Source organism: Triticum aestivum, chromosome 6B, assembly GCF_018294505.1.
Source record: "Triticum aestivum cultivar Chinese Spring chromosome 6B, IWGSC CS RefSeq v2.1, whole genome shotgun sequence".
Lineage (NCBI taxonomy): Eukaryota > Viridiplantae > Streptophyta > Magnoliopsida > Poales > Poaceae > Triticum > Triticum aestivum.
Window position 1 is genome coordinate 355,495,098 of NC_057810.1, and position 16,048 is coordinate 355,511,145.

A 16,048-nucleotide genomic window follows, 5' to 3' on the forward strand; every position below is an offset into this window, starting at 1 on the left:
GAGACGGCGGTTTGAGGGGGCGACGGAGACTGCAGCGGTGCAGGCGATGGTTCCGGCCAACGGGAAGGCAAGCTCATGCTGCAGGGTGGTTGGGGGCTTGGGGGGGGGGGAGCACACCCAAATCCCACAGCCCTAGGTGTGGGATTGCTGGGAGAGTCACGGGCGATGCCCCATTTCTTGGTTTGACACCCGAATAATGGGCTTGTCAGACCGATTAATCCCCGTGGCCAGTTAACTCACCGAATTTGTCTCAAAAAAAGTTAACTTGCCCAATAGGGTGTATAATCGGTGTGCCTCCAAGCAGCGATTCACTGGTCATTTAACTGATGAGTCGGCCGGTTTTTAGAACAGTTCATAGATGTAGAGTAATTTAGCTGGGTAGTATAGCCCGTGAAACTGAAGGTAGAAATTGAAGTGATCAATATATAGCCTCCAGTGATATAATATATATGAACCCAAAACAGCATGTGCAAGACTACGGCTACTTACTGGCTTGCATTGGCTTCAATCATCGTGAAGCGGATTGGTGTGATGCATACACATATCAGTACTGTGCTTCACTCCTAAGGTCGGATGCATATATAGTAGGAATGCATTTAGAATTTGGAACTTTGGCAGGGATGGTAGGAGAAGAGGACGACACATGAATTGGGGGAGTTGAAGAGGAAATTAAAGAGTCGAAGCATCCATGCTGCGTTCTCGGGAGGCGAGGAGCCAAGAAGGAGGAGCTAACGGGAGGTACGTGGAGCAAGGGGGGATCAACTCTTGGACTGCAGATCTGAGCCACTTGTGGTCAATCAAATGACTGAAAGAATTTATGGTGACATGGACACGTGAGAGCGCAGGAAAATCAGCTAGTGGGGGGCTCCTATTTAGATATAGTAGATACAAGCTCGCCACTGCATTTCCTTTGTTCGAAGAATGTCCTGCTACTTGCAGCCAAGCCTAATAATTAAATGCCCGTGTGAGATCTATATTGAAGAGCTTGCCTTTTTTATAAGTGAATGTTCATTTAGGTCGCGTACTACTGAGCTAGTATACCAGTGCTTTCTCTAGATGGAGTGGGTGGATTCCTACTCTCTCTCTCCCTCTCCCTCTCTCTCCCCCCCCCCCTTCTTTCTCTCTCTCTCTTTATTGAAGTGTGGATTTACTTTCTATTAGTAAAGCTTGGATTTGGAATAAGTACTTGCGCTGTCAAAGTTATTCTCCCTTCGTACCATAATATAAGACGTTTTTGCAGTTCAATTTGTGCGATATGCGGAAACGTCTTACCTCGACCTGAGGCGACGTGCTTCGTGTTTATAGGCAGGGGCGCACATCCCTGAAGCACATACATCGTTGGGATTTTACAGGAGGTTTACAACTTGCAGAACAAGAGATAGAATTGGTTACAAGAGACGAGGAGAGATTACATGTAACTTAAACCAACTATCTATCCTAGATCCTGCGCCTTGGACTCTGTCATACGTGACATGTACGTGACATGATATGTCACAATACATTGTGTTTAACACCCTCCCTTAATCACAACTTCATCAAGTTGAGATTATGTTTAAAGTCTTCAAAGCTTCTAGTAGGTAGAGCCTTGGTGAATCCATCTGCAATCTGATCCTTGGAATGCACAAAGCGAATATCAAGTTGTTTTTGAGCCACTCGCTCTCTGACAAAGTGAAAGTCAATTTCAATGTGTTTCATTCTGGCATGAAAAACAAGATTAGCAGACAAATAAGTTGCACCCAAATTGTCACACCATAAGCATGGAGCTTGTTTGCTTTTTACACCAAGCTCTTTCAATAAAGAATGCACCCATATGATCTCAGCTGTAGCATTTGCTAATGCTTTGTATTCTGCCTCAGTACTGGACCTGGAGACAGTAGCCTGTTTCCTTGCACTCCATGAAATCAAGTTAGGACCAAAGAACACTGCAAATCCCCCAGTGGAACGTCTGTCATCCAAACAACCTGCCCAGTCAGAGTCTGAGAAAGCACTAAGAAGTGTGGATGATGACTTGCTGAAGTTGAGACCAATATTAAGAGTGTTCTTGACATATCTAACTATTCGCTTAGCAGCAGTCAAATGAACAGTAGTGGGTGCATGAAGGAATTGGCAGACTTTGTTAACAGCAAAAGATATATCAGGTCTTGTAAGAGTGAGATATTGGAGTGCACCTACAAGACTTCTGTATTTAGTGCTGTCTTCCCGACTCAAGGCTTGTCCTTCTGTGAGAGATAATTTTTCTGAACTGGATAATGGAGTAGGTGAAGGTTTACAGCCTTGTAGGCCAGCCTTTCTTACCAGATCAGTTGCATACTTTTCTTGAGACAAGTGAAGTCCACCATCATGTTTCTTCACTTCTATCCCTAAGAAATAATGCAAGTCTCCAAGATCCTTAGGAGCAAACTCTGCACTAAGATCCTTCAACAATCCTGTTATGGCTTCATCAGATGAGCTTGTAACAATAATATCATCAACATAGATGAGAATGAAGATATGAGTATTGCACTTGTTATAAATAAACAATGAAGTGTTAGACTTAGAAGGAACAAAATCAAGAGTTTGCATCTTTTGATTGAGACGTGAATACCACGCCCTTGGAGCCTGCTTTAACCCATATAACGCTTTGTCAAGTCTGCACACATGCAATGGTGCACGTTGATTTTCAAACCCAAGAGGTTGTTTCAGGTACACTTCCTCTTCCAGAACACCATGAAGAAACGCGTTCTGTACGTCTAGCTGTCTGAGACTCCAGCCCCCTTTTAATTCAACCAATTAATTATAAGCACATTACAAAATATGGTATGGTGTGTTCTACAGGTGAACCATACACACTTGATGAAGGCCTAGCTGATGAAAACTGGAAGAAGGCCATGCATGAGAGTACATGGCATTGAAAAGACAAGACATGGCATTTGGTCCCTCCATAGCACGGTAAAAACCTTATTGATTGCAAGTGGGTGTTTCGGATCAAGAGAAAATCTGATGGCACTATTGATCGCTACAAGGCAAGACTTGTGGCCAAAGGCTTCAAGCAACGGTATGGTATTTATTATGAGGACACATTTAGTCCGGTGGACGAGGCTCATCATGGCGCCGTGATGGAGGGCTGGGACGAATGGTTGCAGCTTTTACCACCGGACTAAATGTGTCCTCATAATCAATACCATACCGTTGCTTGAAGCCTTTGGCCACAAGTCTTGCCTTGTAGTGATCAATGGTGCCATCAGATTTTCTCTTGATCCGAAACACCCACTTGCAATCAATAAGGTTTTTACCGTGCTGTGGAGGGACCAAATGCCATGTCTTGTTTCTTTTCAATGCCATGTACTCTTTCATGCATGGCCTTCTTCCAGTTTTCATCAGCTAGGGCTTCATCAAGTGTGTATGGTTCACCTGTAGAACACACCATGCCATATTTTGTAATATGCTTATAATTAATTGGTTGAATTACCCCCTGTTGCAGCCGTGTACGTCTTGGTGGTGAAGTAGTTGGCACGGATGGCGCGGAGGATCCCATGCAACCTGCAGGAGGTGCAGCAGGAACCGATCCCGAGGCAGAATCTGGCGAGGCAGCAGCAGGTTCAGCGGCAGATTCTGCCACCGGATCTTCTGTGGTGGCAGACGGCGATGTGCAACGGCGCGGCTCCGCAGAAGATCCCAGCGGACGAGGCTCATCATGGCGCCGTGATGGAGGGCCGACGTCTGCTGCGCCAGAGGCAGGTCCCGCGCCTGTCGGCCGGCGCAGGTCACGCCGTTTGTAGTGCACGGGTTGGACCGGGAGCCGGGCCCCCGAAGACCCAGTAGGAGGCGGACAAGCGGCGGCGTGCGGTTCGCTCGGGTTGGTGGAGGTGCCGCCATGAATCGATGATGGCCGCGTGGCAGACGCGGGCTCGCTCGCGCGCGCCGTCGGCAGCTCCACGCGCAGCTGATGGCGTGGATTCCTGAGGGGATTCTGTCCCCTGCCAGTGGCGACAGATCCCGAGGCCGATTTGTTGGGCAGGTCTGCCTCTGCCGCGGGAACTGATCCCGAGGCGGATTTGTTCCCTGGTTCGGGGCACATGAAATATGGCCCGTTCACTTCATTTTCTTCACCATTTGCCGTTTCGTTTTCTTCTGCAACATCACACAACTCATGCACAGTGGTTTGAGGGTTAGTCAACATATGATCATCAAGGTTTCGTTCCCCTTCATCAAAGCCGGTAAGAGAAGATGGTAGAAGGAGGATTTCTTTACGAAGTAAAGCACCGGCGTTTGGATGAAGATCGGCAAAGGGAAATTTGTTCTCGTCGAACACAACATCGCGAGAAATATAAACACGCCCGGTAGAAACATCTAGGCACTTAACCCCCTTGTGTTGGGCACTATAGCCAAGGAAGACACACAGTTTGGATCGGAACATGAGTTTGCGAGAGTTGTATGGACGGAGATTGGGCCAACAGGCACAACCAAAGACACGTAGAGATGTGTAGTTAGGTTTGATATGAAGAAGCCGTTTTATGGGGGTTTCATTGTTTATGACACGGCTTGGGAGCATATTGATGATATGAACAGCAGTGCGAAACGCTTCATCCCAAAACTTGAGAGGCATGGAAGCACCTGCTAAAAGGGCTAGACCAACTTCAACTATATGCCTATGCTTGCATTCGGCAGAGCCGTTTTGTTGGTGAGCATGGGGCATGACACATGGTGTGAGATGCCAAGTGTTTGGAAGAAGGAATTTAATTTCTCGTATTCCCCTCCCCAGTCGGATTGGACCGCAATGATCTTGCGATCTAACTTGCGTTCAACAAGTGCCTGAAAGTTTTTGAACACTTGAAAAACGTTGGATCTTTTGTTAAGAAGATAGATCCAAGAAAATTTGCTGTAGTAATCAATAAAACTTACATATTATGTGTGTCTACCAACAGAACTAGGAGCAGGGCCCCAAACATCGGAAAATATTAATTGCAACGGTTGAGTAGAGACACTTGTAGAAATAGGATAAGGTAATTGATGACATTTTGCTCTTTGGCAGGAACACAAATAGTTTCAATATTTCGCTCACCAACAAACGGGAGCCTATGTTTCCTAAGCAAACGTTCAACAAGAGGAAAAGAAGCATGCCCTAAATGATCGTGCCAACGTGTTGAGGAAAGTTTGACAACACCATAGGCTTGTTTATTGAACCTCCTAAGCTCCGGAATCAACGGGTAAAGCCCTCGAACGCATCTACCTCGAGATAGTACCTTCTTCGTGGCCTGATCCTTTATCAAAAAGAAAAAGGGATGGAATTCAATAAAGACATGATTGTCAATGGTAATGCGATGAATGGATAGGAGATTTTTGTTGGCACTAGGGACATGCAAAATTTTGCGAAGATGAATTTTACGAGAAGGGGTACGTATAACCGAGTGACCAATGTGACGTATGCTCATACCTGCACCACTGGCGGTGTGAATCTGGTCCTTCCCGTGATACTTCTCACGGAGAGTCACTTTCTCTAGCTCCCCTGTGAGGTGATTGGTCGCGCCACTATCAAGGTACCAGTTTGTATCAACGCCATAGGATCCTTCAGCGGCAGCAGCGACCTTGTCATCATCTTCAAAGGAGGCATCGTCTTCGTCAAAACGATACCAGCAGTCTTTGGCGGTGTGGCCGGGCTTCCCGCAGATCTAGCAGCGAACGACGTCAGGGCGTGATCGGCACGAGCCGCCGCGGCGACCCTTGTTGTTGGTGGAGGTGGGGCGGCCGCCGCGGGAGCCAGAGTTGTTGGTGTTGCCGCTGCTGTGCTTGCCCTTAACGCGAGGAGGACCGCGATGACGGGAGGAGTACCCACCGCGCCCGCGGGTTGTTGCATTCGCCGATGACTTGAACCCGCCGCCAGCGCTGTGGTACTGGGCGACGCGCTGGTCGAAGTTGCTCAACATGGCGTAGAGCTCATCAAGAGACACCGGCGTGACGCGGGCATCCAGGGCGGAAACAAGCGGCTGGTAGTCCATGTCCAGCCCGTGCAGCAGGTAGAAGATGAGCTCGTCGTCCTGGATGGGCTTGCCGGCGGCGGCAAGCTCATCAGCAAGGCCGCGCATGGCGGCGAAGTAGGCGGCCACCGATTGATTTCCTTTCTGCGCATTGATCAAGGCAGTGCGGATGTTGTTGATGCAGCTCAAGGACTGTGACGCGAACATACCTGCGAGTGCTGTTCATAAGGCGTGTGCGGTGGTGACCGCGGTGACCGCGACGAGCACCTCTTTTGTGAGGTTGTTGAGCAGGTAGCCCAGAACCTGCTGGTCCTCCCTCACCCAGATGGGATGGAGAGGGTTGGGCTCTGACAACTCCTTCCCATCCATGTCCTTGGTGACGAGAAGGCGGGACGGCTTCGGCAGGGTGCTGTCGACGTAGCCATAGAAGCCGGCTCCCCTCAACTGCGGCGTGACTTGGGTGCGCCACAGGACGTAGTTCGTCTGGGAGAGCTTCTCCGTGACCTGACCACTTAGGTTTGATTGGATGGCACTGGAGGAAGACATGGCTAGCACTAATGGAGATCGAAAGCTAGGGTTTGGAAGAGGAGGCTCTGATTACCATGTGCGATATGCGGAAACGTCTTACCTCGACCTGAGGCGACGTGCTTCGTGTTAATAGGCAGGGGCGCACATCCCTGAAGCGCATACATCGTTGGGATTTTACAGGAGGTTTACAACTTGCAGAACAAGAGATAAGGAGAGATTACATGTAACTTAAACCAACTATCTATCCTAGATCCTGCGCCTTGGACTCTGTCATACGTGACATGTACGTGACATGATATGTCACAATACATTTAACACAATTTTGAACTGCAAAAACGTCTTATATTATGGGTACAGAGGTACAGCATTTTACATGCCAGAGAAGTTGTGTTGGACAGAGATTTTATCTTGACTGAAATTGTAGCTAAATATAAATTTATTGGGACTCAAGTTGAAGGTTGTTCAGTTGATCTTTGGAAAGGGCTGTAATTGAAACAAATAACAAAGAGCAAGGATAATTTTTGGTTCCTAATATCCAGGGAATTCAAGTTACATATTTTGAAGATGAAATACTTGTTTGTTGTTGCTCTTTGGAATTTATTGACGAATCCTTACCGGTGCTTTTACAGCTTCTGGACAGCACCAAGTACCAATAACCACATCATGTCCCAACACAGGAGACAAGACCAGGAGTTGCAACTTGTGTCAGAGGATTGCAATACAAAGAGGGTGGGTTTCCAAATTCAGTAAATTTGCATGATTTATCAAGTTTTATACTGCTTTTTCCTTGAACTGACTAATTTACAATTGGATTGCAGAAGCATGGGGAGCACAAGGATATAATGGGAGAGGTAACCAGGACCCATGAAGCCATACAGTAAGCTCATTTGACCCCATCCAGTGTTAAATCTAAGAGTTCAACTGTATTTTGGTTACTTGTATCTGATTTTTTTTTGTTCTTCGGATTGTTTGTGGTAGATTGTTGGATAAGTCAATCTCAACGCTGCAGATGGAGCTTGCAGCAAAGCGAAGCACGTTGGAACTGGTCCGTTCTGGTGTGCCAGTAACTTCAGAAACTAGTCAACCAAGGAAAAAAGCATTCGTTGTCGTTGGAGTTAACACCGCTTTCAGTAGCCGCAAGCGTCGTGATTCAGTCAGGGAGACATGGATGCCTCAAGGTTGGTAATACTTTGGTGTTAATTGCAATGAATAATAGCATGTTTGTGGTTACTGAATTTGGATGTTGATGATCTAGTTAGTGTATTGTTATTCAATACAGGGTACCATAAAGAGCTCACCAAACAACCATTCGTTTGCAGTTAGAAGCAACATGTCTCTTTTTGTTGACTGTTTTATTTCTGTAGTCACCATTGTTTACACTATCATGCCGTGATTGAATACATTTATCTGACCATGTTTCCGCACATGCACCCGATTAAGCATATGGTACTGTGGAACAGCCCCTAGATCTGAGGGCGATCCAGTGGCCTGGAGGTGCTTGGGGGCCGACGGTTCGTCGGCGAGGCGGTGCCGTCGTGCAGTAGCAGAAGGCAGTGGGGATTAGAGATAGAGAACATGGATTAGGGAAACTAGACTTTATTGATTATATTCCTCCTCTAGCTTACACTAGTAGGTCCTTTATATAGGACATGGGCCAGTACTACTTTGACATATCCTGGACTCTAATTGGAATCTGATTCAAACTAGATTACCTTAACAACCTGAAGACTACCAAAACAGAGGCATCCTCTGGACATCAAACTGCCCTTGTCTAGCCACAGCCTAACCTGCCCCTGCTGCCTTCCGCGTAACATAAGGAACCCACATAACATCTCTCCCTTCATCGACAAGCAGCTCGTCCTCGAGCTGATAATCTGGATATTGCTTGATGAAGTCAGCACGGGGCTCCCAAGTGGCATCCATTTTCGAAGAACCTACCCATTGAACAAGCACATGCTTCACTCCTCTGCGCATGCTTGAGCTTAGTACTTTGGCAGGCTCTGGAATGACGCGACCATCCTGAATCAACGACGATGGTGGCTGTCACATAAGGAGCGACACAGTGGAATTTCTTCAAAAGGCTCACATGGAAGACATCATATAGACGAGAGCCTTCCAGGAGATCCAGCTTGTAGGCAACAGAACCAACATGCTCCAGAATCTTGTAAGGTCCATAAAAGCGCCGAGCTAACTTGCCACGTGTATGGCCTGGCAATGAAGCAGCTTGCCTGTGGTGAAGGCGCTGCCATGCCCACTCACCAACATCAAAGAATGAATCCCGATGATGCTCATCGTAGTACTTCTTGCTGCGTTGTTGCCTTGTTGGGCCTGAAGAAACTGATCACGTTATTGTAAAGCGGTCCCTACTGACTCAACTTTGGCTTCGCCCTTGTTATAAGTCGGTAGAGCAGGAGGGTCATGGCCGTAGACCACCTTGAAGGGAGTGTCATGAAGCGAGGAATGATACAATGGACTGTGGAAGCCCATGGAGCTGAACAATACCGTCAAAGAAAGCTCTGGCCATCGAGATAGCAGTGTACAGATGTGCCAATGATATGAAGTGTGCATATTTAGAGAAGAGATCACAGAAAGGATCACTGTCTTGCCATGGACACAAGGAAGGGCCTCAATAAAATCCATTGAGATATCCAACCAGACCGATGAGGCCACCATCAGAGGCTGAAGCAGACCAGCAGGATGAAGAGTCTTGGTCTTGTTCCATTGATAAATCTTGCAGGAATTTACCAATTCTTGCACCAATGCACACTCACCTGGTATGTGGAAGGTGTCAATCAAGCGATGAAGTGTCTTCTGAATGCGCTCATGGGCTGCATCCTGCATGGGCCTGTTTTAGAAAAGATGTTACCAACGACGATGACGTAAGCACATAAACATGTTGGCGGTGCAAGATCAGATCATCAAAACACGACCAAGGGTCACTGAGCTCACTGGACAGAATACGGGCACACAAGGCGAGGAGATGGAAGAATCAGTAGGAAGTGGGGTCGAAATGGGTGGCGGCGACTGGGTGGGTGTGATTGGAGCCTCGTTCTCACAGTTCCGCTCTGAAGCGAAGGATCCCCTGGTGATGTGGCAAGTGGAGAGCGCCAAGATTTGTGCGTAGTATCAGACGGCTATGAAGACGTCGCTCGAACTTGGTAAACATGTGACATTTGATTTTTACCATTTAAGGATATAATTCCCATGTATCTTTTTTAGGCCAATGATTCCTCACATAGGTCTAAGCCGGGCCAGCAAGCTCTAAATTGATGGTTTTTTCTTGTAGCAAAAGTTATTCAAGTAAATGTGCATACTGTATATACTTTTCCTTTTCTTCTTTGTTATGTCAACCATAACCTTTATAACATTGTTATTGAATTCCAAATGTTGTCATAGTCCACTATTTTGTTTTTACTACAGTTCTCTTCTGCATTTATTACATTGTTATTGAATAATAACCTTTATAACCATCTTGATATTTATTACATTGTTATTGAATTCCAATTGTTGTCATAGTCCACTATTTTATTTTTACTGAAGTTCTCTTCTCCATTTAGGTGAGAAGCTGCTGCAGCTTGAAGAACAGAAGGGAATAGTTATCCGCTTCACTATAGGCCATAGGTAAACAAGTGGTTCTTCTTGCCCCCAGGTCATTTTTACTGTTTAATCATCTCTGGTGTTGCAAAATTCTCTGCCTAGAGCCTGCAATCATATAATTTGGATGATTCTTTCTCGTCTGTTTTAGAAAGTACTCCCGCAGGCATCTATGACAACAAAACAACAACAACAACAACAAAGCATTTCAGTCCAAAACAAGTTGGGATAGGCTAGAGTTGAAACCCGTAAGATATCGAAACCAAATCATGGTTCCGTGAATAGCCAACTTCTACGCACCCCTGTCCATGGCTAAATCTTTGGTGATATTCCAGTCCTTCAGATCTCACTTTACAGACTACTCTCATGTCAAGTTTGGTCTACCCCTACCTCTCTTGACATTATCAACATGCCTTAACCGTCCGCTATGCACTGGCGCTTCTGGAGGCCTGTGTTGTATATGCCAAAACCATCCGAAATAATGTTGGACAAGCTTCTCTTCAATTGGTCACCCCAACTCCATCATGTATATCATCATTCCAGATCCGATTCTTTCTTGAGTCGCCACATATCCATCTCAACATGTGCATCTCTGCTACACCTAACTGTTGGACATGTCGCCTTTAGTTGGCCAACATTCAGCGCCATACAACATTGTAGGTTGATTTGCCGTTTTATAGAACCTGCCTTCTAGCTTTTGTGGCACTCTCTTATCACATAGAACGCCAGAATCTTGGCGCCACTTCATCCATCCAATTTTGGTTTGATGGCTGACATCTTCATCCTTTTGCAACATCGACCCAAAATATTGAAAGGTGTCCTTCTGAGGTACTATGATGAGGAACAATAGATCAGAGAAAAAGAAGAAGAAAGAAAACACATGCCAGATCTGTTCGGCTACTTCTAGATACTTTCACTCTAGTGTAGTACTCCCTCCGTCCTAAAATTCTTGTCTTAGATTTGTCCAAATACGGATGTATCAAGTCATGTTTTAGTATTAGATACATCCGTGTCTAGACAAATCTAAGACAAGAATTTTGGGACGGAGGGAGTATTTCTTTTCTTTTCTATCCTACCTACTGTTTTCTGGAGTCTTCTAGTTGTGAGTAGCTATGAGTACAATGGTGAAACTTAAATAATGTTTCTAGAGTATTCTAGCTATAAGTAAAAGTATGTGAAGGCTTCCCAAAGCCTTATAAATAGAGGTCCTCACCTCTACTTTGTACTCTGACTATGTACCCACTACCTATAATAGAACTTGTTGTTCCTATCTAAGATCTTGGAGTAGATCTTGTGCCTTAGGAGTTCTGGATTGAACTCTTGCTGCCCTATCGGCCTACATTTGCCTCTAGAGCGATATCTAGCACAACACGTTGAAGCTGTTCCTTCAACACTTGTGCTGTACACATTGTAGCAGCAAGGTGGAGTTGCTCCTCCACAACCTTTGTGCTGCTTCATACCGCTTGCCCACCAAGGCTAACTTCCTCCTTCTCGTGCCTAGTAGTATTGACCCCACACCTCATGTACTCAGTTTTAGTTCTACTAAGCTTAAAACCTTTCGATTCTAAAGTTTGTTTCCACAGCTCTAACTTTCTATTAAACCCCGTCCCACTATCGTTGACTAGCACCACATCATCCGCAAAGAGCATACACCATGGGATATCTCCTTATATATCCCTTGTGTCCTCATTCATCACCAAAGCAAAAAAGATAAGGGCTCCAAACTGACGCCTGGTGTAGTCCATTTTAATTGGAAAGTCATTAGTGCCGTCATCACTTGTTCGAACACGAAAGGGAACCACGTCCCTCGCGTCGCTCTCGCGGGCGGCGTCGGTGGAACCCTAATCTACATCCCGCGGCCGCTTCCTACGCCCTCCCTTCCCCTCGCTGTGCGCCGGCAGTGGCGGGGGGTCTCTCTCATCCCATCGCATGGCTGCAGCGCGAGATGCGGCGACGCGGCAGGCGGGTCGGGCGGCGCGGGCGGATGGTCAGGCTGTGGCGGCGCATGGGGTTGGTTCCGGGGCGGTGTGTCACGCCCAATATGCGACCCTATCCAAAAGGAACTCGAAGGTCCCACCAAGGATAGACCCGCATATTGAAACGCTTTTGCAAGGTGGATATTATTACATCAACATTACATAATATATGGGGATACATACATAAGGCATACAATGTCACACGAATACAACATCACAATACATAGAGCATCATTCGACTACGGATGAAACACAAACAGAAACTCAAACGACATCCACCCTGCTAGCCCAGACTGCCGACCTGGAACCTATCCCCTGATCAAAGAAGAAGCAGAAGAAGAACTCAACGCAAGCAAGCATCGCTCTCGCATCATGATCATCGCATAACCTATACCTGCAACTGTTGTTGTAGTAATCTGTGAGCCACGAGGACTCAGCAATCCCATTACCATGGGTATCAAGACTAGCAAAGCTTAAAGGGAAAGGAAGGGGTAAAGTGGTGAGGCTGCAGCAGCGACTAAGCATATATGGTGGCTAACATACGCAAATAAGAGCGAGAAGAGAGCAAGCAGAACGGTCGTCAACTAGTAATGATCAAGAAGTGATCCTGAACTCCTACTTACGTCAAACATAACCCAAAAACCGTGTTCACTTCCCAGACTCCGCCGAAAAAAGACCATCACGGCTACACACACGGTTGATGCGTTTTAATTCGGATCTGGTGTCAAGTTATCTACAACCGGACATTAACAAATCCCATCTGCCTATAACCGCAGGCACGGCTTTCGAAAGATTATACCCTGCAGGGATGTCCCAACTTAGCCCATGACAAGCTCTCGCGATCAACGAAGGAATAGACCTTCTCCCATGAAGACCCGATCAGACTCGGAATCCCGGTTTACAAGACTTTTCGACAATGGTAAAACAAGACCAGCAAAGCCGTCCGATGCGCCGACAATCCAGATAGGAGCTGCACATATCTCGTTCTCAGGGCAACACCGGATAGGTCAGCCTACGAGTAAAACCAGCCCTGGAGTTGCCCCGAGGTGGCCCCGCAGTCTGCCCGGTTCGGACCAACACTTAGACAAGCACTGGCCCGGGGGGGCTAAAATAAAGATGACCCTCGGGTTGGCCGACCCAAGGGAAAGGGATAGGTGGTGGTGAGGCAAATGGTAAAACCAAGGTTGGGCCTTGCTGGAGAAGTTTTATTCAAAGCGAACTGTCAAGGGGGTCCCATAAATCACCCGACCGCGTAAGGAACGCAAAATCCGGGAACATAACACCGGTATGACGGAAACTAGGGCGGTAAGAGTGAAACAAAACACCAGGCAAAAGGCTGAGTCTTCCACCATTTACCAAGTATATAGATGCATTAATAATATAAGAGATATTGTGATATCCCAATCAAAATCCTGTCCACCATGGAGAATCTTCAACTTCACCTGCAACTAACAACGCTATAAGAGGGGCTGAGCAAAGCGGTAACATAGTCAAACAACGGTTTGCATAAGAAAGGTGTCAAAGGTTAGAGGTTCATGGCAATATGGGAGGCTTGATAAACAGGTGATAGGTAACGCAGCATAGCGATAGAACGAAACAACTAGCATAGCAATGATAGTAGTGAGATCCAGGGTAGCGGTCATCTTGCCTGAAATCCCGCAAGGAAGAAGAACGAGTCCATGAAAAAGACGAACGGATGAAGCCGAACCAAGGTAGACGACCGTGTCCTCACGATGGCAACGAAACAGGAACTATCGAAAAGAAGCACACAACATAATAAACACACCACACATGAACAAGACATGATGCACAAACAAGCATGATGCATGACAAAGCTACATGAAGCTACTCATGGCAAGAGATGATGCAAACAAGAGCAACACATCAAGGCAAGTTTAAATGAGGCCGGGAACAACATATAACAATTCCGGTAAGTCCTCATATGCATATTACGAAATTGGTCCAGATTTGAATAGACATTATGTTCAAGTTGTTAAACAGCAAGTTAAGATGCAACAAGATGATCTACACGAGATTCTAGTCAAGTTACACATAAAGTTCATTTAGTTCGGAGCTACGGCTTAGAAGATATGAGTAAAACAAGTTAAACATGGCATTGATGCAAAATGCACCCAAACATCAAGCAAACACCTCAAAACAAGGATGCAACATGATAATATGAAGCTACATGCAATTCTAAGCAAGTTTCATATAGAGCACATTCAAAACGGAGCAACGGTTCAAACACATACACTTCATACAAGTTATAGCAACAATCTGTCCAAAGCAGCAACTAGGCATATTGCAAGCATCAAAATAATATGCTACAACACCACAACAAAAAAACAAAAGGCATGGGCATGATGTACAGGTAAAGCATTACAAAACATGAACACTGGGCTATCTCTAGAAATCACTAGAACATGCTCAAACACACGTGGTAAGATTGCAAGTTATAACAATTTCAGACTTTGCAGAAAATAACATCACGATGCAATGTTTAGAGCTATCAAACAACATGTTACAGGAACTTATAATGGCAAACAAAGGCATGGCATGAATCTACTAAATGCATAGATCAAAAGTCCCTTACTGACCATAAGCCAAAAAGGATCAGAAAATATGATGGCACCCATGTAAGCATAGCAAGTTATTATACAGATTCAAACATGGCAGAAACAGAATTATGAAGGCATGTAAATGAGCTTGTGCAACTCACTATAGAGCAATACATGGCATGGCAAGGCAACCAACAGTAAGAAGGCATATTTGTGAAGCTAAGCATGGCAAGAGAAAGGTCATAGAATGCATGGAACACTAGGAACAATCATGGTAACAACTGAACTTAATGTTAACAGGCTGACAGCAACATTATGAAGCAACTTTGGAGTAAGATATGAACAATCTACAGCAAGCTATAAATGCAACCAGGGGCATGGATGGATAGAGGATGACATGTAGATCAAAACATGTTTATAGAACATCTCCAGATTATGCATAGAATGATTAGTAGAAGCATGTTTACATGGCATCACGAAATAACAGATTCAGCCTAGCAAAACAGCAACATCATGAACACTACTTAACAAGCTCGATACACTCACCACAAGTCATTGCATGACAAGATAAGCATAGCATCATCAAGAAGACATGTTTGTGTAACAAACCAAGGCAAGAACAAGTCCATAGCATGCAAGGATCAACTATAGCAAGCTAGGCCAAATTGAATAACAAGTAAACAATCTGTCAGGAAATATTTTGAAGCAAAAGTAGAGCACGAAAATGACATGCTAGACTAATCCATAATTGCGACCAAGGCCATTAATGGATAGACAATAACCTATTGTTCAAAACACCCTTACTGAAGTATCTCAAAATATGCATGGATCTCTCTGTAGCATCAAGTTTATATGGCATCAAAATAACAGCAGAACAGGGACTAAAATCAGCAACATCACGATGCCTAGTTTGCATGCTTGTGCTAGTCACCACATTGATCACAAAAATATATGGTAAGCACATCTGTAAAGAAGACATGGCATAGTTCAACACACATGTGGACATCAACCTCATAGGATGCACACATCAATCATGGCAAAAATGATAAAAGAGCTCGTGCTGATAACAGACAGCAGAAAACATCATGAAGCACTCTTACAACGATGATTCGGGCATTTAGATGACCTCAAATGAATATGATGCAATGGAATGAAATGATGTACTCTTCGAGACGAACAATTTGACATATTACACGCACGAAACGGAGCTACGGATGCAGAGATACGGCATGACGAACATCGCATGAAAATTACTCAGATATTCGGGACTTGGTGGAATTTTGGAGGGGGGAAAGTCAACCTTAGGTCTACCCAGATCTGGATCCGGGCGGCACGGATCCCGAGGATCGTCGGAGGAGAGGAAGACGGCCGGAGACGGGTTGGCCCGGCCGGATCCGGCCGGATCCGGCGCAGCGGCGGCGGAGGGCGAGGCCGGCCG

At 45.7% G+C, this 16,048-nt stretch overlaps 1 protein-coding gene across 1 annotated transcript in view; it reads left to right on the top strand.

Moving 5' to 3' along the window:
* The window catches only part of LOC123137144 (beta-1,3-galactosyltransferase 7), a 30,913-nt gene that overhangs the window by 5,213 nt on the left and 9,652 nt on the right, over positions 1 to 16,048 (top strand). Inside the window, exons 2-5 of the mRNA XM_044556754.1 lie at positions 7,112 to 7,211; positions 7,301 to 7,359; positions 7,461 to 7,660; positions 10,040 to 10,103. Of these exons, the coding sequence (XP_044412689.1) occupies positions 7,112 to 7,211; positions 7,301 to 7,359; positions 7,461 to 7,660; positions 10,040 to 10,103 (423 nt within the window). The remainder of the gene's footprint in view (positions 1 to 7,111; positions 7,212 to 7,300; positions 7,360 to 7,460; positions 7,661 to 10,039; positions 10,104 to 16,048) is intronic.